Here is a 23,040-nt window from a genome sequence, read left to right as displayed (position 1 = left end):
TGGAACGGAACCTTTCACGGCATACTCACCAGTATGTCCTCTGACCACTTCCCAGGCCTCAGAGACTTCAGTACCGATGATCACCCCGGTGCTTACGGTCTCTACTCCGACTGCAGAGGTTCCCCTGTCGGCACCGATTACTCTTGGTGCAACGGCTCCATTGGAACTGGTGCACTCTGTGATTGGGCTGTTGGCAACGTGGTTCCTAGTTCGGCGCCTATTTTTCCGATGGCACCATCTATGGCCATGTCTCCACAGGCAGCTGCCAGTCCTCTTGAAGCTCCTCACCTGGAGGCAGGATCCTTAGGGCGGGGTGTGACTCTGCTTCCGAGGTTGTCCTTCTCAGTTCCGGGCTCCCATCCCTCCTCAGGCGGGCCTGCTTTCCAGGTGATAGAGAGGGTCCTTTCCTCAGCAGGCTGGCAGTCAGCACCTATAGCATCGACACCAGTACCCCCCACTAGCATGCAGCTGTCCCAACCCCCTACTTTTGGATCCTGAGCATGGGAACCACAAGACCTTCCCTTGAAGGGAACCCTTTCTCCGGAGTCCTCCTCAGAAATCCCACTGGGGAGCCACCCCCGAAGAAATGGTGCAAGCGGAAGCACCTTGATTCACCTGAGGAATCTATCACTGAGGACACCGATTGCGATGAGGGAGAAGGTCCCCACGGTCTTCCCTGGAAGATGTCTCATTTGGAGACATTCTCGAGGTCCTCAAGCAGAGGGGAGACTGGAAGTCCTCTAACCCTTCGGAGGAATCGGTGTTCTTGCAGGCCTTCCTTGCTCAGACATCTACTTCCTGAGTAACCCCACCTGTGAATGAGCTTGTAAAACTGATTGTGCAGCGTGCCTGGAAGGTCCCGGATATCGTAGAACCTGTCCCCCGGAGGCCAGACAAAAGTTTATCCACCCCCGAAGACAAGCTCAGTTAGTTCAAGCAGCTGGTAGTTGATGCCATGGTCGTGGCGGTGGCCACCAAGAGGGAACTGGCAGACTGGCTATGGACAGACAGGGGAAGTGGTCTTACACTTCAGCGTCCTTTGCCATTCGTTCGCTGAACTGTCTGGCACACTTCACTTGCCACCAAAGAGACCTAATTTCTGAAGTGTCTACCTTTTTAGCAGGGGTTCTGCCTGATGGGTGCTTGACACTGTCACCTCGCAGCTGGCTACCCTGGAGTCAAACTCTTCGATGTACTTGATATCTCAAACCACCGAGGGGGCAGCTCAAGCAGCCTCATCAGGCATTGTCATGAGACTGCATGCTTGGATGCGTTTGTGTGGTTTTGCAGACCCCTTTAAGTCTTCCTTTGTCAACATGCCTGTTGATGAACCTTCCTTCTTTGGTCCCAAAGTAAGAGTCACACTATCACGAAGTGAGAAGGATGGAAAGACCTTGTCTGCTGTGGGCATACGTTTTTCCACCCCCCAGAGATTCTATTCCAGGAACCAGAGGGGAGAAAAATTGTGGTTCCAAACGTCCCAAGGATCTTTTTGTGACATTCGTGGTGAGCAATCCCCCCGGGGCAGAGGGGGCAACTCATCTGGAAGACGCCCCTTTTGGGTCAGAGAGAATCCGCGTAACCAGGGAGCTAGAGATTCCTTCTTAGGCCGACCCTACCAGCACTCCCGAGCAGCGGCCCGATTGCTTTCCTCTGGAATCAGTCAGGGGTCGATTTTTCTCTGCACCTGCAAGCCTGGCAGCTTATCACTACCGATGCATGGGTGCAGAAAATAATATTCAGAAGATACCATATCACATTCGATCTTACTCCCAGACCCATCAAACGAATCCTCGATGTTCCACCTAGTCACAGGGAGGTAGCAGCCTTAGAAATTGAAAAGCTGCTAATAAAAAAGAGTCATCCAGCCAGTCCCACCAGACCAGAGAGGATCCAGTTTTTACTCTGGGTTCTTTTTAGTGCCAAAAAAGACCAGTGACTGGAGACCAATCCTGGATCTCAGCTTACTGAACAAATTCATAAAACCTCAAAAATTCTGGATGGTCCCAGTACAGTCTATCTTGCCCTTTCTAGGGAAGGACAACTGGATGTGCTGTATAGATCTCCAGGATGCATATTACCACATAAAGATGGAGCAGCGCTCCCGGAGATTTCTCTGCTTCTGGCTGGGAGACCATCACTACCAGTTCAGGGTACTGCCATTTGGTCTCTCGGCAGCCCCCTGAGTGTTCACCAAATGTATGACCGTTGTAGCTCACCTTCGACTACAAGGATTCCAGGTGTTTCCATATGTAAATGATTGGATCCTTACCACCACAACCAGGAATCTCTCATTCACAGCCTCTCTTACATTCAAGGCCTTGCTCTTCGCTTAGGGATTATGATCAGCAAGGAAAAATATCAAATGTCCCTAACAAAAACACTGGAATTTATTGGAGCGATCTTCGACACAACATCCTGTCAAGCTTCCCTTCCTCCTCACAGGCTCTCAAAAATAAGAAGCCAGGTTCAAGTCCTCCTCCAACAGACCTGCATGCCTTGTACTACAGCTTCTGGGTTCTATGGCAGCAACCATTACCTTAGTTCCACTGGAGAGGTTGCACATGAGACTAGTACAGTGGCTCCTTTCATCACAATAGTCGATCCTAACCCATCCTCTCGACCACTTGATACGCCTTACAAATCTTTGCAAGAAAGAAATGCTTTGGTGGATGAAGCCAGAATCAAATCTTTGGTGTCGACCGTTCTGCCTTCCCCAGCCCAGGGCCATGGTGACCACAGATGCTTCCCTGCTAGGGTGGGGGGGGGGGGCATTTCCAGGGAAAGACAGTCCAAGGCACCTGGTCCCCCTTGGAGGCCAATTTACACATAAATATCCTGGAATAGAGGATTTTTCTCTTAGCGTTGCAAGCGTTCCACACATCCCTCCCTTCCGGGACCATTGCAGTTCAGTCGGACAAAATGTCAGTCATCTGGTATATAAACAAACAAGTCGGAACCAGGTCTTATCCCCTGTGTCAGGAAGCAATGAGACTTTGGCACTGGGCGATAGCTTCCAACCGCTTTCTTATAGCAAAACACATTCCCGGGAGTTCCAGCCTTATTGCGGACAATCTGAGCAGGAATATCCTGATGCCTCATGAGTGGACCCTCAGTCCTATAATAGCAGATCAGATCTTCTGCCGTTGCGGCAGACCTTGCTCCAACCTGTTTGCTTCCCCTCTAAACAACAAATGCAGAAGCTACTTTGCCCTGATCGGGGAGTCACCGAGGGATGATCTGACACACAATTGGACCCCGGGGTCTGCTTTTCCCTGTTTCCCCTCATCCCGAAATTCCTGCAGAAAGCTCAAAGGTTGAGAAGCAAAGTGATTCTCATTGCCCCTTATTGGCCCCGTCAAGTCTGGTTCCCTTTCTATGGCCTCATCTAATTCACAACCCGTGGATTCTGGATCAATCCCAAGGTCTGCTATCTCACCCTCAGGGACTGATTCACCCCAATCTCCACAGCCTCGAGCTCACAGCTTGGTTTCTCCACTTCTGATGATTGCCAGACTACCTGATATTTCATTTCCTGTCCATGAGATTCTTCTGGCTTCACACAAACCTTCCACCAGGAAAATTTATTCTAGTAAGTGGGCTAGTTTCTCTACATGGACCAAAGATCATGACATAGACCCTTTCTCTGTGCCTATTCAGAAGATCATACAATACCTGACTACGCGTCTACATGCAGGAACTTCAGCATCGACAATTACTGTACATTTAGCAGCTATCGCAAGTTTTCACAATGGATTTGGTAATTTTTCTGTTATGTCACACCGTCTGTGCAAAACCTTCTTGAAAGGAGTATTACATGTTAAACCCCCTGTCAAGCCCCCAGTAGAGCTTTGAGACTTGACTTTGGTGCTTCAGTCGTTAACAAGTCCTCCTTTTAAACCTTCTAATTCATGTGATATAAAATGTTTGTCTTGGAAGGCTCTACTTCTAGTCGCCCTTACCTCAGCGAGAAGAGTATCTGAGTTACAGGCTTTGAGTATCAAGAGACTTTGCTTGATTTCCCACAGGGAAAGAGTGTCCCTACGTACTGACCCATCCTTCTTGCCCAAGGTCATTTCTGGGTTTTCAGTTAACCAGTCTATTGACCTGCCGGTTTTCTTCCCTCAGCATTCAAATAGAGGGGAATATGTTTTGCATACCTTTGATGTTCATAGGCAACTTTGCTTTTACTTGGACAGAACTAAAGCTTTCAGAAAAACTAATCAATTGTTTGTGGCCTTTGCGGGACCCAGACTGGGTAAACCTGTCTCTAAAGTGACTCTATCTTTCTGGCTTAGAAACGTCATTACCTTTATCTGTCATCAGAATAAACTGTCTTTACCTTCCAGAGTAAAGGTTCCACTAGATCGATGGCTACTTCTGTGTCCTTTCATTACAGAGCCTCTATGGATGATATCTACGCAGCAGCCATTTGAGCAAGAACTCATACCTTTATCACTCATTACAAATTAGATTTGGCCTCCAGGGGACGAGCATCTTTTGGTTCTATGGTGCTCAGGAATATCCTTCCTTAGGGCCACCCAGGACTCAAGTAGCTGGGGACTTGGCCCTCTCAGTAAGGAATGAATAAAGATTTACAACATCAGGTAAAGAAATTGTCTTACCATAACATTCCATGTGTGTTGTAGATCTTTATTCATTCATTACTTCCCGCCCTCCTTCCCCCTGCCTGGTCTCTTGGTGGTTTTTAGGATTTCCTAGTTAAGGTATTGACAGAGCCTCTTACTGTCTCTTTTATTATTTCTATAATATGAGGGCGGGCAAACTCAATCTGAAGAGACTATGAGAGGGGCATTATGGGTAGGTCTTAGCTGAGAGTTTTTGGCTGGCACAAGCTTGGAAACGGTTGTGTCGGTTCCCGAGAACGGAACCGAAGTCCTATCAGTAATGAATGAATAAAGATCTACAACACAGATGGAACGTTATGGTAAGACATAGCTTCTTTTTCACTCCTTAGATGTACACAGACAACTCAAATATTATTTGGCTAAGACCAAACCCAGCCGCAAGTCAGACAGGCTCTTCATTTCATACTGCTCAAGACTCCATGGGCACCCTGTTTCCAAGCAAACAATATCCTCTTGGATATCCAAAACCATCTCCTTCTGTTACACAACCCATGACAGATCACTCCCTTCTCCAGTAAAGGCACACTTCACTAGGGCAGTGTCTTCCTCAGGGGCATTTTTCAAAGGTTTGGACACTGCTGCTGTTCTTGAAGCAGCTACACGGTCCTCTGTACACACATTCACTAAGCACTACAAATTGGACATTTGTTTCTAATGCAAGAGCAGTATTTGCCAGAGCCATCCTTCATGGGATTGTGGAAAGTGCTTCTGGTCCTCCGCTCTTTTCTTAGGACAAGAGCCTTTTGCTCTCTCCCTTGTGTTATGGATACAGCAGCATATGAATAGAAGGACATAGTATTGTTGTGTAAGAACTTACCATAACCTTAGATGTCCTTCTCTTCTATATGCTGCTGTGTAGCTTCCCACCCAGCTTTCCCCCTCACACTTGCCTGACTCCTGGATTACCCACTCCGTAGTTGCTGATTGTGGCAGCAATCTGTTCTGAGTAGGGTACGTGCTGACGTCCGCTTTATACCCGTCTGTTTACGACTGACGTTTTCAGGGAGAGATGCAGGATGTTGCACACACCCTAACGGTAGCTTAACTTTTGTATAATGGCTGGACGTACGAGAGTTCACCAGAGACAAACTTCCTTGTGTTATGGATACAGCAGCATATAGAAGAGAAGGACATCTAAAGTTATGGTAAGTTCTTACACAACAATACTTTCTTAGTATTGAGGTATAATAATGCTTTCCTTTTCATCATTGCCATTTTTATATCAAGTAACAGTCAGGACACAGTTACCTGATCTGTATCACGTTCCATGTATGCTTCCTTTTTCTCCCATTCTCTCTCCGTCATCATAAGAAGGGTACTTTCATACACCAGCATTGTCTAGTTGTTTTGAGTGAATAACATTAAATTAAAAAAAAAAAAAAACACAATTATATTCTTGTGACATCCAGTAACTGTTAGGACATCCAGGCATATGCTGGATCTTTCCTTTACTCTAGGTAGGGTAGGTATTCTATAATACATTTATCTCTCTAATTTCTCCAAGTCTTTTGGGTTTCTAATACCATGATGGGAATAGATCCCATTCCTAAGTCGAAGTATGATTAAAGTTCATGAATTTAGTATTGTTTCAATCTTTGATGTTAGCCAGAAGTGCTCTTCATGGCACCTGCAATGTGCCCAGTATTGACCCCTCCTGCAATTCATATGGAGTTACATGTATTGGTAACGTATCCAAGTATGAATGTAAATCATTTTCTGTAAGACCCGTTGTTCCTACTACTATTGGAACTGTCTGGGTATCCTTCTTCCACATTGCCCTTATTTCTGCCTGCAAATCTTGGTATTTTATGACTGTGTGTCTGTCTGTACATACGACACTGTAGTCACAGGGTGTAGCAATTTCAATGATCAGTGCTACTTTTGTCTTCTTTTTATGGACCACTGTATCTGGTTTTCTTGCATTTATTTTTTTGAACTATTGTCTCTCCAGTATGTTTATTCATATACTGCCATAGATTTAAGTCCTTAGTTATGGTATTAGTGGAGCTGTTTGATTTGTGAAGATGTAAGAGATCAAAGAGGATGTGGTTTGTAACAGTATGGAATGGCAGACATAGATCACCACACAAGAGCCTGTTATAAGAAACTGAGTAAAGGTTTAGGTTCATATGTTAGTACCAGGCTAACTGCCTTTGTGGGCCATTTTAAGCTTTGCTAATTACCCCATTTAATACTCTAGCCAGGCACCTTGTGTCTGTAAGGTAAACACCTTAACCAGTATGCCAAACTCAAACCTCAGGAAAAGTTTAGCACTTGAAGCCTTTCCTGGTAGTGCAGGAACTTTAGGGCAACAGTCTTCTTGGTAAAGAATCTCTGGAGCCTTTTCAGTTGCATAATATATCTGAAAAGGTACACCCCAAAGGGAGTGCTATACTCAATAACTGGTCTAATGAGGGCTGTGTAAAGTGGAATTATAACATCTTTTGACCTGGATGATTTAGGTATTGGTTGTGCTAAGTAGAAAGCCTTTATAAGTACTGCTGCTGCTGCATGGTAATCAGAGGAGAGGGAATTATCAGCACAGGTTGCAGGATCCATAACTGCATTACTATTTTAGAGTGGGGAATTGGCTATACTGTACATTGAGAGAGATGTTTTTACCAAATGTAACAATACTACACTTTTTTCACACATAATTTTAGCTCTTTTTCCATGTACAACTTGTTCATCAGGGTTAGTTCCTGCTGTAATACATGGGTATCAGATTGAGATTCGACAGTAATACCCAATTTGCAGTCATCTGCAAACTTAGCTAACCAAAGATCCTGATTCCTGGTCTGGAGGTCAGAGATATAGTTGGTAGAAAAGAGAAGTCTCAGTACTGAGCCCTGGTGCAGACCCATCCACCTCACCATGTATGGATTTACTTTTAAGGCATTTAGCTTGTTTACGATGCCAGAGTGGCATATAGTGTCAGATTATTTGGTCACATCCAAATAAGCTGTGGGAACATAATGACCACTTTCAGCAACAGTCTGTGAGCTCCTCAAAGAAATTAAGTAGGCAGAATTTTCCTTTGATTAAAGCCAAACTGATGCGAGTTGAGCATGATGATCATAGTTTATGAGATCAGATGTGATGAATTCCATGGCTTTGCATATCAGACTAGCCAGGCTAATGGGTCTATAGTTTTCTGGGTCAGTGGTATGGCTGCCTTCTTGAAGGGACATCACCTTTGCAGTTTACACTAATTAAGGGACAAATCTTTTAGCTAAGCTCAAGTGGAACAATTTAAGGAGGAACTCCACAAGGAAATGTTTGGTTCTTATTATTAGGTATCTAGGTAAATTATCAGGCCACATGGAAGTTGCATTTTTGGTTTTAGAGAGCACCTCTAATAAATGTTCCTTTTTGATGTTAGGAGGAGTACATGATTTGGGAATTTGTGGAATTAAGACAGTGATTTCAAGAGTAAAGTTTGCACTAAATTTGTTTACTAATATATTTGTATGTCTGCTGGTCTGAATGGAAGAGGCCATTTTGGATAAGTTCAGAACACCGCTGGGTGTTACTCTTTGTTTCCTAATGTAACTGAATGGCTTATAACATGACTTCAGAAGCTACTTTAAGTTGATGATTTGCCTTACTAGTCCTGTTAGTAGCTTTTATTAAGATTCTCGATAATGTTTTTGATACGATGAATGTTAGAACCTTTGTATGATTTAAAAACGTTTTTTTTTCCCCTTGAAATACAGTTTATTTAAGCTGTGGACCACCAGAACACTTTGGGCTTAAACTTATTATTATATTTGTCTGTAGTAGGGATGTCCAAGTCAAGGTATTAGTCTCTGTGGAAGTAGAATTCCTTTGTGTAAATAGCAGCTGTGTTAGTGTTAGGTGTGGTGATGTAAACAAATGCATTTGGGTAGCTCATCATAGAGTCTGAGGAGGGTTGTCCATCTGAAATTTCTGAAGTCAAAATTATTGACTGCTAGGGTTTTAAGGATTTTTAAAGAAAGGTAGTTGCAAATGTGCAAATATTTGTTTTGTTTTGTCTCCAACAAAGGGTATACTGACCATCTGTTGCATTTTGGAAATCCCCGTCTCCTCCCAGGCTAGTGTCTGGCTTACATTCTGGGAATGAGTCTGCTTCTGTTGGAAATTGTGTGGCAACTATCCTCAAAGAGTAGAGGCCTCTAATTGACGCAGGCTGCCAGGGAAGAGGGGCTAACCCCTGATGCAGTATCATGCTTGGTGTTTCACTGAGGAATTCCCTTATGCTTTGAATCCTGCATTGGTGGCTTAAAGTATGCACTGCCAAAGTGTGCCTTGCAGTACTGACCAGTATGCCATATCCTAACTGTCTTTGTTATAGCACAGAACACTACTCAGCACATCTAAGCACAGTTCACGGTCCTACTGCATATTGGTACAGTGACATGACCTGCACCAGACAAATACCTTTCTTGAGCATGGGACCACATTGCCTCTCTCCCCTCAGGATGGATGGGTGGGCAAATTGACAGTGATCACTTTCTGTCAGCTGTTTCAGCACTTGGGCTACTACCTGAATCCAGCTCATGTATGTGGAGTTAATTATTTTTGCCTTTTATCAGGCATGTAAAAGGAAAGTTACATGGCAAACTGGGTTTTGAACTTTGCATATTGTAGTCTGAATGTTCTCTGCCAGGCAGTATCTTGCTTTGTAATTTTACTAAGTGTTGTATTTCTATTTCAATATGTGTGATCAAGCATAGTGCTATTTAAGAGACTACTGCTGTTTTAAAGTAATTGTGAAATTATATTTAATACTTTTAAAAATAAAATTTGTTGTTGCAGGGTCCTGTTCTTTCTGTAGCTTTTTCCAGAAGTGGAGAACATTTTGTTTCCGGTGGGAATGATGCTCAGGTTTGTGCTTCTACAAGTATTTTTTTCTTTTCTTTTTAGTGTTGACAGATAGAATATTTTTTTCTTTTCCTTTCTTTTTTTTTTTTTTTTTATCAAGACATTTGTGCTCTAAAGTTGGATTTTTTCATCTGATGCAACCTCACAAAACCTTGCATTTGTAAGAGAGATTGAGAAAACAGGATTTTTGTATAGAATTTTGCCACATTCAGTACTAGTTATGTTGTGTCCTTTGTACTTTGTAGATGTTCTTCGTGTTTCACTGTTGCAGTCGTCACACTTGGGTTATCTGCCTGCAGGTAGTGCTCAGTCGGCCCGAATACCAGAGTCTTGGGATTTCTGCGTCGGATGCTGTCGCCTCTTCCATGACGTCAGGTCGTCAAGGGTATAAAACATGCAGCCGACGCCATTACATCAGCTTTTCTTGCCGCGCGGGAGCCAGAAGCAGTTCGCAAGTGCTGGTCGGCCGTTACCTGAAATTTTCGTTTTTTGAGTTTCAAACCTGAAGTCTTCTAAAAGCTAAGTACCCTGTTGGAGATCCTTTTTTCTTGCTCTAACCGATGTCAGAAAAAGTTAACTGTGGAAAGCAAATACCTCACAGAGATTTTCATTCTTACTGCATCACTTGTTTAGGCCCAAACAACGACGTTCCTCACTGTCGGTTTTGTGCCTTGTTCAATGCCTGAACTATTCGTCGTCGGGCTATCTTTGTTGCTAAATTCTTTTGCTGTCATTCTCCGTATTCCAAAATGGCTTCGTTAAGCCATCCGACTACCGATCTTCCAAAAAAAACATAAGGATAAAGACAGAGACCGCATAGGTCCAAAACTGCTGACGACGCTTCCATTAAGCTAGTCGCCAGTCCGCCAGTACTCAGTGAGGTGCTTTCGCAGCCGCTGATACCCGCTTCTACAGATTCCCAGTCCTCTACTGAGACCCATTTAAAGTCTGGTATGCCGCGAGATGCTTCTTCGACTATGGAACATGTGGATATCTCTACCTTGGATGGGTCCAGAGCCACTGTGCAGGCACCAGCTTCTGAGGGTGTATTCAAGCCTTCCGATGTTCGTATTAAACCGACTACTTCGTTCTTGACTAAAACTACTGATTTTCTCAGGCCCAGAGTTCGCACTACGCCTAGGAAACCGATGACCAAAGCGCATTCTCAAGCTACCCATTCCTCAGAAACAAATGCTTAGAATGGCTGAAGACCTTATTACTTTAATTAGGGGAAGCCAGCCTTTCCCCTCTAAAAAACAAAGAATTGATTTTCCATTAAGATTCATGCCTCTGCCATCTCAGCTCATTACACTACTGAGCCACCCCTCTTCTCTCACCCTCTGGTCAAGTAGTTCCTGAGAGGAGCTAAAAATCTAAGACCCCCGAGGAGAGCTCCCACTCCTGCCTGGGACCTTAACTTTGTACTAGAGAAGCTCACGTTTCCCCCTTTTGAGCTTGCTGCTACAGCAGAGTTAAAATTCCTCTCTTGGAAAACAGTCCTACTTCCAGCCCATCACTTCAGCAAGAAGAGTGTCTTGAGTTACAGGCCCTTATGCCTGTGGAACTCTTCATTATCTTCAATCCGGACAGGGTTTCCCTCAGGACAAACTCATCATTTATGCCCAAGGTGGTATCCAGTGTGGCTTTAAAAGCAATACATCCACTTACCTAACTTTTTTCCTAATTGTCAGAATAAAGAGGAAAGGATCCTGCACTCCTTGGACGTGCACAGACAGCTTAGGTTCTACCTTGACAGGACTAAACCATTCAGAAAATCTGACCAACTGCTAGTCAGCTTTGCTACAGGGGCAGAAGGCAAGGCCACCATTTCTGCTACAAGCACCATGGAAAACCTACCCCACAGGGGATCAGAACCCATTCCACTAACTCAACCTCTACAGCATTTCTCAGGGGAGTCCCTACCAGGGACATCCTGGAAGCTGCAACCTGGAGTTCTGTACACACCTTCACCAAGCATTAACACTTACCTATCTTTTCTAAATTCAGAGCTGGATTTGCTACAGCAGTCTTACAAGGCCTCCTAGCCAGCCCTAATACTTCTTGACTGCCTCCTCCCTTCCTCAGCTTTGGGAATCAACCCAAGTGTGCTGACTGCAACAGTGAAACATGAAGAACATAGTACAGTTGTGTACACTTAAGATAAATTTAGATGTTAGAGTGTATTCACTGTTGCAGTCCTGGTTACCCTCCCTCCAGCCCCCTGACTTTTCTGTACTTCCTACCTATCCTCTTTTTTGGCCATATCTTAAGGCAGTGGTATTTACTTTTTACTGGAGGTGATCCTCACCATGTAATTGCTTCCTATATTGGGGGCTCCTGACATCTGGGGCAAGAAAAACTGATGTAATGGTGTTGGCTGCATGTTTTATACCCCCGACCTGACGTCATGGAAGAGGCGACAGCATCCGACACAGAAATCCCAAGACTCTGGTATTTGGGCCAACTGAGGGGTACCTGCAGGCAGATAACCCAAGTGTGATGACTGCAGCAGTGAATACACTCGAACATCTACATTTATGGTAAGTGCACACAACTGTACTTTTTCAGACCCATGTCATTTGAATGCTGTCAACCTTTGATGGAAGAGCATATATATACCTCCATCCAAAAGATCAGCAAACCCATCCTCTTCAAGTCCTCACTAAAATCATGTTTCAAAATTGCCTGTTATCTGCTACTGTATTTCTTCCTCTGGATAAACTTTCTCTGTCTCTGACAGCCTACAATCCATCTAAATGACCTTGTTCTATGTAGTTAAGTAGGACATTTCCTTTTTTAGATATAGCTACTATACACCGAGTTACTGATTCATTGTCTAGTGATAAAAAATCTAAGATCTTCATCATATTGATAACTGCTGCAGTATCCTAAGCTGAATGGATTATATTCTACATAGGATGTAATATCCAGCCAGCTTCTAAAGCTTCAGGGTACCTTCCACACTCATAAACTGTTAGTTTGAAGATGAAGATAGATTTGGATGCCAGCCCTTCAAAGGTTTCCTGTTGCCAAAGAAAGTGCTCCTTTGCGGTTTTCGAGGATTGACAGACAGCTTTGCTTTTTCTGTTGTTGGGGAAAAACCTTCCATGTAGTATTTTTAATGTTTAGATTTACTTTCTTGTTTAACTCATTACATCTGAGTGATGCCTGCAAGTGCATTTGCAGTTAATTCCGACTGACGTCTCTAGGTGTCAGGTATTGCTTGTTCATATTTGCATCAGTAATTCCAAAACCATGTTATGTACAAGGTTTTAAAACTTTTCATCTTAAAGCTTACACAATAGCAAACTCAACTGCATTAATATTTGACCGCTATTTAGTGCAGGTAAATAGGTATTAACTGTTGTTTTTATGATATTAACTTATATAGATATAATTTTTACATTTTTCTAAATATCTCAACAACCAGGTAACACAGACAGAACTCCTTAGCCTCATATGAAAGCTCACAGCTAGATGAATACAGTGCTGTGGTGGTATGTGTGTAACTTGAGTGGTTGCTGGGATATTGTATGTTTACAAAATATTACAAATGTAATAGTTACTGTGTTTATTTTGACTTAGAACCTAAAGAATATTACCACTGTAAAAAATAGTTTGTGCTGAAGAGTTTTCCATTTATACATCTTTCATAATGCTTATGGTTACAGAGATATGAACATTTGCTTGAAATGTGAGGACATAATTTGATTCTGTCAAAAGGTATAGGCTCCGCCCATTGGAGGTTACAGTGCAGACTTCATGAGCTCCATTGGAGTGAATGAGTTAAAGTTATTTTAATCTAGGAATATATGTGATCTGAAGTAGTTACTTCATTTGTTCTGCAACCTGTGGGCATCGGATCTGACAGCTTCACTTGCTAAAAGATCTGATCTCCTAGCTCCTCCCCTACCCATAATGCCCTGCTACCTACTGTATTGCCTCAGATCGAGTTTGCCGCGGCTGAAGCAGCTACTTGTGAAGAGCTCCTTAGGCCTGGTAAGATCGTTTCTTTTTTCTCTCAGAGAAAATATCCTTAAATTTAATTTTTGTTTAGTTAGCATGTGTTGTGGTAGTAACCCCCCTAGTAGATTTAGAGTTTAGAACCTTTTCTGTAGAGTTTTTCGTCTTAGCGTCGCGTGTTGTTCCCCTCCCCCCTTAGTGTTTGGGTGTGTGTATTGTTAAGAAATGGCTGAAGGACCCAAGGCCGTTTTTTCTAAGTGCTCTGAGTGTGGCCATAAGCTTTCCCCAGCTGATGGCCACAATCAGTGCGTTTTGTGCCTGGGAGTGGCCCATTTATCAACGGCTTTCCCAATTTGTGCAGCCTTTAATCCCCGGGCAATTAGGGACAGGAAGAACAAGCTGATCCTGGCGGGCTTACTTCCCCAGGACTCTGCTTCTTCTTCCTCCCCCTCGAAGGCTCAGGCTGCTTCCGTAGCCCCGGTGCCTTTAGCTCCCCCCGCTCTGCCTGGGACTCAAACTCCCTCTGCTATGCAGGGTTCGGGGGACGCTAGTGCTTCTGTCTCCAAAGAAAAGAGACACAAGGAGAAAGACAAGCACAGATCTCATAAAAGGTGGGCTGAAGATCATCCCTCAGCCCCCCCCCCCATCTAAAGTGGTTAGCTCTCCCTCAAAGGTATCTGGATCCTCCCCCTCTTGGTTCTGTTCACCTCGGTTCTCGCTGGAGCTGGAGGAGAAGTACCGGTCTCCTTCAGGGTCGTTGAGGCGGCCCTCCCGGCCCGCCTTGACCACTTCCTCTAGATCGACCAGGAGCCTTAGCGACGCGGACATGGATCGGATGATGTCGATTCCTGCAGACCCAAATGCAGATGGGGGTGCTTTTGCCCCCCCCCCCCCCCAGGGGGTGAGCACAGTCCCTCTCTTTGCTCCGATCACTCCTTCTCCGACCTGCTTTAGGGTTTTGTAGTCATCGGATCCGGGCCCTTTCAGAGCCGGGGTTTCGTCGGCGCCGATAGCTCCGGTATCTTCGATGCCGACCGTACCCTCGAGCGTGTCTGATCCAAGCTCTCGGGACCGAGGGCCGAGCATTGTCGTGGGGATTGGTATGTCTCCGGCGCAGTGTCGGTCGGAGCACACTTCTCTCTCGGATCCGACCGCTTCGGCTCCGACGCTGATCCCTGCTTTGGAGCCGAGGAGACTACTTTCGGAGCCTGGGGAAAGTAGTTCTCCTTCGGCTTTTGAGGTAGTGGAGAGGGTGCTGTCGAGGTCTTCCAGATCCCCGGTCCGGGCCTCGGATCCCCCCGCTCTCCCTATGCATGTGGGTCTATCCTCCAACATCCATCCTATGGGACAGCCTGCTCAAACCCTCCAGTTAGTTCCCTTAGAGGAACAAGACCCCGTGGGCGAGCCCTCTTCAGACAGTCCCACCGAGGAGGTGCCTCGCAAACGGTAGTGTAAAAGGAGGCACTTGGACTCGCCTGAGTCCCTCACCACGGACATGGATTTGGATGAAGGGGAAGGTTCCCCATGGTCACCCCCCCCCCCCGAGGATGTCTCCCTTGGAGACATCATGGAAATGTTGCGTATTAGAGGGGGATGGTCTGCCCAAAAACCTTCCTCAGACGAATTGGTGTTCCTGGAGGCGTTTGAGGCAGGCCCGTCTACCTCCTGGGTGTCCCCCCCGGCTGACCCCCTGGTGGACTTAATCACCGCCAGGGCGTGGAAAGAGCCCGACACCGTGGAGCCAATCCCTAGACGTCCTGACAAAGTTCTTAGCCCCCCCGCAGATAGGCAGTCGTGGGCTAAGGGGTCTCCTGTTGATGCCATGTTGGTGGCGGCCGCCACGAAGAAGGAACTGGCACAGGAGAGTTCCTCGGTCCATCCTCCGGATAAGGAATCTCAGGCGATGGACCGTATTGGGAAGCGGATGTTTGCTTCAGCAACCTTCTCCATAAGGGCGCTGAACTATATGGCACACATTATCAGGCTACAGCGAGACTTAAGGAATACGCTGCAGCCCCCCAGAGTCCATGACGGTTGCTGATAAGAGCACATTTGCGACTCGTATGGCCACTCTAAAGTCCATCTCTAACACGTCCATGTGGCTACTCTCTCATGCTACGGAGGGAGCCGCTAGGGCTAGCGGAGCCGGGGCAGTCTTGCGGCATCACACCTGGCTCCGCCTTTGCGATTTCACGGAACCCTTCAAGGCGTCCTTCGCAAATGTGCCCTTTGATGGATCTTCGCTTTTTGGCAAGACTGTACGCGAAACGCTGGTCCAAAGCGAGAAGGATGGGAAGACGCTGTCTGCCGTCGGGGTCCACTTCTCGAATCCCCAACGATCCTTTTCAAGGCATCAGAGGGGACAAAAGAAGTTGTGGTTCCGCAAGTCTCAGCAGTCTCATCCAGCTTCGGACCCCTCATCCTCTAGAGGCAGAGGAGGACAAGGTGGATGCCGGCCCAGAGGCAGAGGGGGCCTGCGTAACTTCGGGTCTAGGGAAACTTTCTCGGACAGGCCCACGCAACAGCCCTGAGGGCTTACCCGGCTGTCCCTCTCTGGAGGCAGTTGGGCGTTTATCGGAGCATCTGTCAAATTGGGAGTCCATCACGACAGATCAATGGGTGCTCCGAATCATATCCAGAGGTTACACCATTCCATTCATGAACCTACCTCCCAAAGTCAAGCGCCTCCCCGATGTCCCACCCGAACAAAGGGAGAGACAGCAGCTTCAGAGGTGTCAAAGCTGCTAGAAAAAAGAGCCATCCAGCCCGTCCCCCCAGACCAGTCCAGATTGGGCTACTACTCCAGGTTCTTTTTGGTGCCAAAAAAGACGGAGGACTTAAGACCAATTCTAGATCTCTCCACCCTGAGCCTGTTCATCCCCAAAGAGAAGTTCCGGATGGGCACTCTTCAGTCTATTCTCCCCCTTCTTCGGGAGAACGACTGGATGTGCTCTATAGACCTCAAGGATGCGTACTACCACATTCTGATGGACAGGCGATCCAGGAGGTTCCTCCGCTTCCGGCTGGGAGACGGTCATTACCAATTCAGGGTTCTCCCGTTTGGCCTCACCTCAGCCCCCAGGGTGTTCACCAAGGTCATGGCAGTGGTTGCAGCCCACCTGAGACTCCAGGGCATTCAGTTGTTCCCGTTCCTGGACGACTGGCTCCTTGCCGCCTCCAACAGGCATCAACTCTGTATTGCAAGGGATTATGCTCTGACTCTCGCCCAGAGTCTGGGCATATCAGTGAACCTTCAAAAGTCCTTCCTTCAACCAGTGCAGGTTTTGGAGTTTATAGGGGCCAAATTGGACATGCGCATCTCTCGGGCCTTCCTAACCCCAGACAGTCTCAACAGCTTATCGCATCAGATCTTAGCCCTTCTTCGAAGCCCAGCTCCTACGGCGGAGTTAGTCCTGAGGGCATTGGGGTCTATGGCAGCGGCCATCGGTCTCTCTCTTTATGCTCGCCTATGAATGAGGGTCTTACAGTGGACTCTTCAAGTTCAATGGTCACTAGTGTTTCAACCGCTGAACACTCCTATTCCACTGAGCAGAACTTGCAGGGACTCCCTCCTTTGGTGGCTTCACTCGCGAGAGCTGCAGGAAGGGAGACCCTTTGTATTTGCCCCACCCCAAGCCACGTTGACCACGGATGCTTCTCGCCTCGGGTGGGGGGATATTGTTCGGGCAGAACCGTCCAAGGCACGTGGACCCCCATAGAGACCGCTTTGCATATCAATGTTCTAGAGATTAGGGCGGTGCTTTTAGCGTTGCAAGCTCTCCACGAACTTCTCCCTCTAGGGACTGTTGCGATCCAGACAGACAACATGGCGGTGGTCTGGTACATAAACAAACAGGGGGGAACCAGGTCTTATCCCCTCTGCCGAGAGGCTATGAGAGTGTGGGAATGGGCGATATCCACCAACCACTTTCTGGTAGCAACGCACATTCCGGGTCGGTCCAACATATTGTCGGACAAACTGAGTCGGGTGATTCTCACCCTGTACGAGTGGTCTCGCAATCCTTCGGTTGCGAAGCAGATCTTCCGCGCATGGGGTTGGCCTCGCTGCAATCTTTTCGCCTCTCCGTCAAACACAAAGTGCAGCGAGTACTTTGCAATACTTCCCCCTTCAGGGGAGACCCCGAGAGATGCTCTGGTGCATGCTTGGCCACCCGGTCTTCTTTATGCTTATCCCCCCCCTCCCGCTTATGACGAAGTTCATTCAGAAAGCACGTCGGTTGGGGAGCAAAGTTATCCTCATAGCCCCATTCTGGCCTCATCAGATCTGATTCCCTTATCTGCGGTCTCACAGTATAGTTCCTCCATGGATCCTGGATCCCATTCCAGATTTGATTTCGCATCCTGTGGGATGCCAAATCCCGAACCTGCTAAACCTCAAGCTGACTGACTGGTTGATCCAGTTCCTCTGATGGCTAGGACTCCCGGTATCTCATCACCAGTGAAGGCCATTCTCGTGGCGGCCCATAAGCCTGCTACCAGAAACATTTAAAATAGTAAAAGGAAACGTTTTTCCATCTGGGCTGAGGGCGAGGGCCTGGATCCTTTTACAGTCCCTATTCCAACGATTCTGGATTTTCTGTCGCTTATCTTTCAAAAAGGAGCGAGCACTTCCACAGTTAAGGTACAACTAGCAGCCATTTCCCATTTTCACGTGGGAGATGGACGGGGATCTGTAGCATCTTCAAAGATATGCAAAACCTTCTTGAGGGGGCATCTTTCTTTTGAAGCCATCAGTAAAGTCGGTGCTTCCTCCATGGGACTTGACTTTAATCCTACAAGCTTTGACAAGTCCACCTTTTGAGCCTGCCACCTCTGTTCCATTAAAATTCTTGTCTTGGAAAACAGCCTTTTTAGTGGCTATTACGTCAGCCAGGAGGGTTTCAGAACTCCAAGCCCTGTGCATGAAACCCCCCTACCTCATTTTTCACAAGGATAGAGTGTCTCTCGGGACTAAACCCGTCTTTCCTACCAAAGGTGGCTTCAGAGTCAAATATTAACCAGTCAATCAATTTACCGGTATTCTTTCCAAATTTTCAGAACAAAGGGGGAGTACACATTGCACAAACTGGATGTACACAGGCAACTACGTTTCTACCTGCACAGGACTAAAGATTTTCGCAAGTCTGATCAGTTATTTGTGTCTTTCGCCAAATCAGCTATGGGAAAGGCAATTTCTAAAGTAACCCTAGCTAATTGGATTTCTCAGTGCATAATCCACGGGTATACGTCCTCAGGTAAACCAGTGCCTATGGGAATTCACGCTCATTCAACCCGATCCATTGCTACATCAGCAGCTTTCTGGTCCAGGGTTCCTGTGGACGACATATGTTCAGCAGCTACTTGGTCCTCTTCTCATACGTTCATTTCCCATTATAAATTGTATATGATTTCGAGGAGTAGGGCTTCCTTTGGCTCCGCAGTGCTTCGGAATATCCTTCCGTAAGGCCACCCAGGGTTATTTTATAGGTAGCTGGGGACTCTGTCTCACAGGTTGCAGAACAAATGAAGCAACTCCTTCAGATAAAGAAGTTATGTACTCACCATAACGTTCCATCTGAGTAGGTACTTAATTTGTCTGCAACCGACCCCCCCTCCATGCCCCCTAACCATATCATAATACCTGGTCACCTGAAAAAATGTAGCCTGTGTGGCTGTTGGGGTCCTTTCAGTGGGCAAGGGAGAGCCACTCCCGTCAGTTTTAGGAGAAGGGGCAAGGAAGGTACCCCACCTTAGAATGTTGTGCCTATACCTGACTAAGCTGTTGCTTTCATTAATAATCCTGTTTTCCTCAACCTTTGGTTACAAAGAAACTGAAAGCTAAACATGTATGGTCTCCTGTACCGGTTTCACTAGATAGGAGTATTATATTTCTGTACCTCAGAGAAAAGTAACTACTTGAACATGCAGCCGTTTGTATTTCCCTGCTGTTAAGCTTAAATTCTCTGAGTTTTGAAGATTACGCTCATCATCCTTAAACATATAGTGGGGAGCACCTTGTGCTTCACTAAGGAGGTCTTGAACTTCTACCTGTCTTCCTGTTTGGCAGATGACGAGTGGTCTGGAGGTAAGTACACAGTAATCTCCCAGTGCCACTGTGGGGAATACATACCAAAACGAATCTTCGCAACAAATTCTGTTAGTGACCACTGCGATTAACAGTCTGACTTGAATACTAAGGCTGATGTTTGTCATATTATTCACTGTTGCACTTATCCTTTATGGGATTCCTGCTAGCCCAACTTCAAAGATTTACATTCCCCCTCCTAGTTCTATCCCACACCCTCCCATTCAGATGTTAGGACTTCAGTAGTATAGACGGGGCTTAACTAATGCTGTCTTTAGATATTTTTTTGCTGCAGTCCATTTATGTTTGTATGCTGTACAGAACATTGTCAGTCCAGCATATCCACCTGATTACAGAGGTTTTGGGTAATTATCCCATAGGGCGAACTCTTTTTACCTTTATTAAAGTTTATTCTGAATTGTGCAACTGTCTGATAGTGACAGTGATTCAGTTTTTTTTTTTTTTTCCAAGAAAAGAATAATTGTATTGAATGTGAGAAACAAATCCCAGACAATGATTTTCATAAATGGTGCCTTTTTTTTTTTTTTTTTTTTACATAGGCCTACAGCACATCATGCCAGCTGCCCACATAATGCAATGTTTTCCCCAAGGACAATCTGTTATCAAGCCACATCTGTGGGACTGCATCACTGAAAATAAGGCATGCTTCTAGTCCCGTGCTGCCATGGCATTAGCCAAGGCCTCTGATATCTTCCCTCAGAAGTGCAAGCACTTCAGAAAAAAAAAAAAAAAACTGAAAAAGAAGGAGGAATGGGAACAGCCTGAACAAGTCTAAGAGTTTCTCTTAGGTCTGCTGACAGTTGGACCTGAGATGCTGTTTAAATAGGTTTTGGCCAAGACCTCTGGCATGACCACTTTGGGGGCTTCCATACTGTCTGCTTTAGGCACTGTCTAAAACTGTTGTGATGTTTGATGCTTTTTTTCCAAAATCGAATCATCAGTTGTGACACAGGCAAATTTATATTCATATAAAAGTAATTACACTATAATTAATGTAACAAAAAATTTACTTCACATATATTGTTATATATTATATAAGATAAGCAACATTACATAAATTATTCAATTCCTGCCTTTTTTTTTTTAAACAAAAAACATCTTTATTAAACCATAACATCTGACGTTGTTAATCTTTGTTCATTCATTACTGATGGGTTATCAGTTCCGTCCTCGGAACCGAGCCGGCCATATGTCAAGCTCGCATCAGCCAAAAACTCTCGAGCCAAGGTCCTACCCAGAATACTTTGCTCCCTGTTACCTCAGATCTCTTTTGCCTCATTGCTGTACAGCCGTGTCAAGTCACTCTCTCTCAGCTAAGTGAATAATTTTTGAAAGATTATATATTACTACTTTAAAAGTTTTTCGCTCAGTTAATTTTATTATTCTCCTACCCTATCGTATCTTTAAGACTCTCTCCCTTTAGTCTTTTTCCCTTTATTACCCTTTTTCTTACCTATGAGGTCATTCTTCATTACCATCGTTGGTAATCCTTCCGTACTTCTCTCTCTTCTTACCCTTCTGGGTAGCCTTTCTTGTTCTTGGTACTGTCGTTCTTCTCCACATTATTATGTCAGACAAGAAAAGTAGTGTTGGTTTTAAACAGTGTAAGGATTGCAGCCATAAGTTACCGCTTTCTGATGGCCATTACTTGTGTCTATTGTTTGAATGTCTCCCACCTTACTGTGGATCACACGTGTTGGATTTGTAGAAATATTTTGACCAGGACTATTAACGAGAGAAAGAACAAGTTAATCTTGAAAGGTCATCTCAGATCTCCTTTCTGTGAAGCTATCTCTGGGTCAGAGGGCTCACCCCCTCCTGCTAAACCCCGTAAGATGCATTCTTCCTCTTCCTCATCAAGGTCACTCACTTCATCTCCCTCTGGAGATTGCAGGGAGTCGACTCATAAGAAATTGAAAATTGCTACTTCGGTGCTGCCACCTGTGACTTTTTTGGCACCAGGCACAGCACCGCCCCAGTTGATTCTTGCTCCAGCCATGTCCTCCTTATCGACACCGGCACTGGAGTTCCCGGTGCAGACACTTACTGCTCCGACAGTTCCATCACAACCCTTACTGGCACTGTCCCTGCAGGTACAGTCTCCTTTGGCACCATTGGTGCAATCCCCTTCGGCCCAGAGTCTGATGATACTGTCCTCCACATTTCAGACACTTTCTGCACCGACGTGCTTTTCGGCACCGTCATTGTTACCGGTGCAGACACCTTCCTCGACGGCACCGTACCTATCGGTGCAGACACTTGTCTTTACGGTACAGAAACCTTCAATTTCTATGGCGCTGCCTTCGTCGGCACAGATTACTTAGACACCATTTTCCTCAGTGCAGGCATCCTCTGTTCCGGGTTCTGCACCACTCGAATTAGCAAGGACCAAGTACTCTCCTTCTTTGGATCTATTCATTGGTAGCCAATATGGCTCTTTTCTAGAAAGGCCAGAATCGCCTTCAGGTTTCTCAATGAGGTTGACCAGGAGCCTCTCTGAACAAGATGTGTTGTGGGTTGTTGACCAGTTGCTTGTGGCCAGGGGTGTCTCTAAACCTACGTTCTCTCCTTCACCTCAAACTCCAACATACACTCCTCCTTCGACTTCCACCCAAGTATCAAAGCCCATTCCTCCGACAGCATCTTCCCTCCCTCCGACGCCAATAGTGGATCTCACTTTGGAGCCGGTGTAGTCCTTGTGGCCTTCAGTGCACTGGGCATAGGGGTCTTCTCAGGCTAGTGGCTGTGCAGTGGGGGAGGGCATTCTTGGTTCCACTCCGATTTTTTCTATGGCACCCTCCAGGAATCCTCTCTCTCACGCTTCACAGTCCTCTTGAGACTCCTGGTCTGGGGGTCGGCTCATCAGAGTGGGGTGTGACCCCAGTTCCGAGGTTGTCGTGCTTGGTTCTGGGATCGCACCCCTCTTTGGGTGGGCTGGCCTTCCAGGCCATGGAGAGGGTGGTTGCCTCCGCTGGCAAACCCCACATGTCAGAGTCCTCTCCCCTCTCTGTGCTGCAATTCTCACCAGCCACAACGACCAGACACCGGGCACAAGGGTTTCAGGTTTCTCCCCCTCTTTACAGTCCCCAGAACCTCCCACTGAGGAAGTACCTCTCAAGGCTTCGTGCAAGAGGAAGCACATGGACTCCACTGAGGAGTCTTTGACCGAAGATATGGACTTTGATGGCAGGGAAGGGTCCCCACAGTCACCCTCTGAGGTGTCCTTTGGTGACATCCTCGAGATCCTTAGAGGGGCGACTGGAAGTCCTCTAATCCATATTCCTGCAGGCCTTTCATGCACGGCCCCCTACCTCCTAGGTTACCCCGCTGGCCGATGAGCTTGTCCAGCACAGATGGTAGGCTCTTGACACCATGGAAGCTAAACTGCAGAGGCCTGACAAAATCTTATCTCCCCACAGCTGCGCATCCCCATTGGTCAAGAGGTCTTCCAGTAGA

General features: G+C 46.1%; 1 protein-coding gene across 1 annotated transcript in view; it reads left to right on the top strand.

The window, feature by feature from the left end:
- POC1B (POC1 centriolar protein B) overlaps window positions 1–23,040 on the top strand; it is a 944,738-nt gene that overhangs the window by 446,409 nt on the left and 475,289 nt on the right. Inside the window, exon 9 of the mRNA XM_044087861.1 lies at window positions 9,450–9,518. Coding sequence (XP_043943796.1) covers window positions 9,450–9,518 — 69 coding nt within the window. The remainder of the gene's footprint in view (window positions 1–9,449; window positions 9,519–23,040) is intronic.

This window comes from Protopterus annectens, chromosome 11.part0 (assembly GCF_019279795.1).
Source record: "Protopterus annectens isolate FY-2018-M chromosome 11.part0, PAN1.0, whole genome shotgun sequence".
Classification (NCBI taxonomy): Eukaryota; Metazoa; Chordata; order Ceratodontiformes; family Protopteridae; genus Protopterus; species Protopterus annectens.
This window is presented reverse-complemented; position numbering and strand designations above follow the sequence as displayed.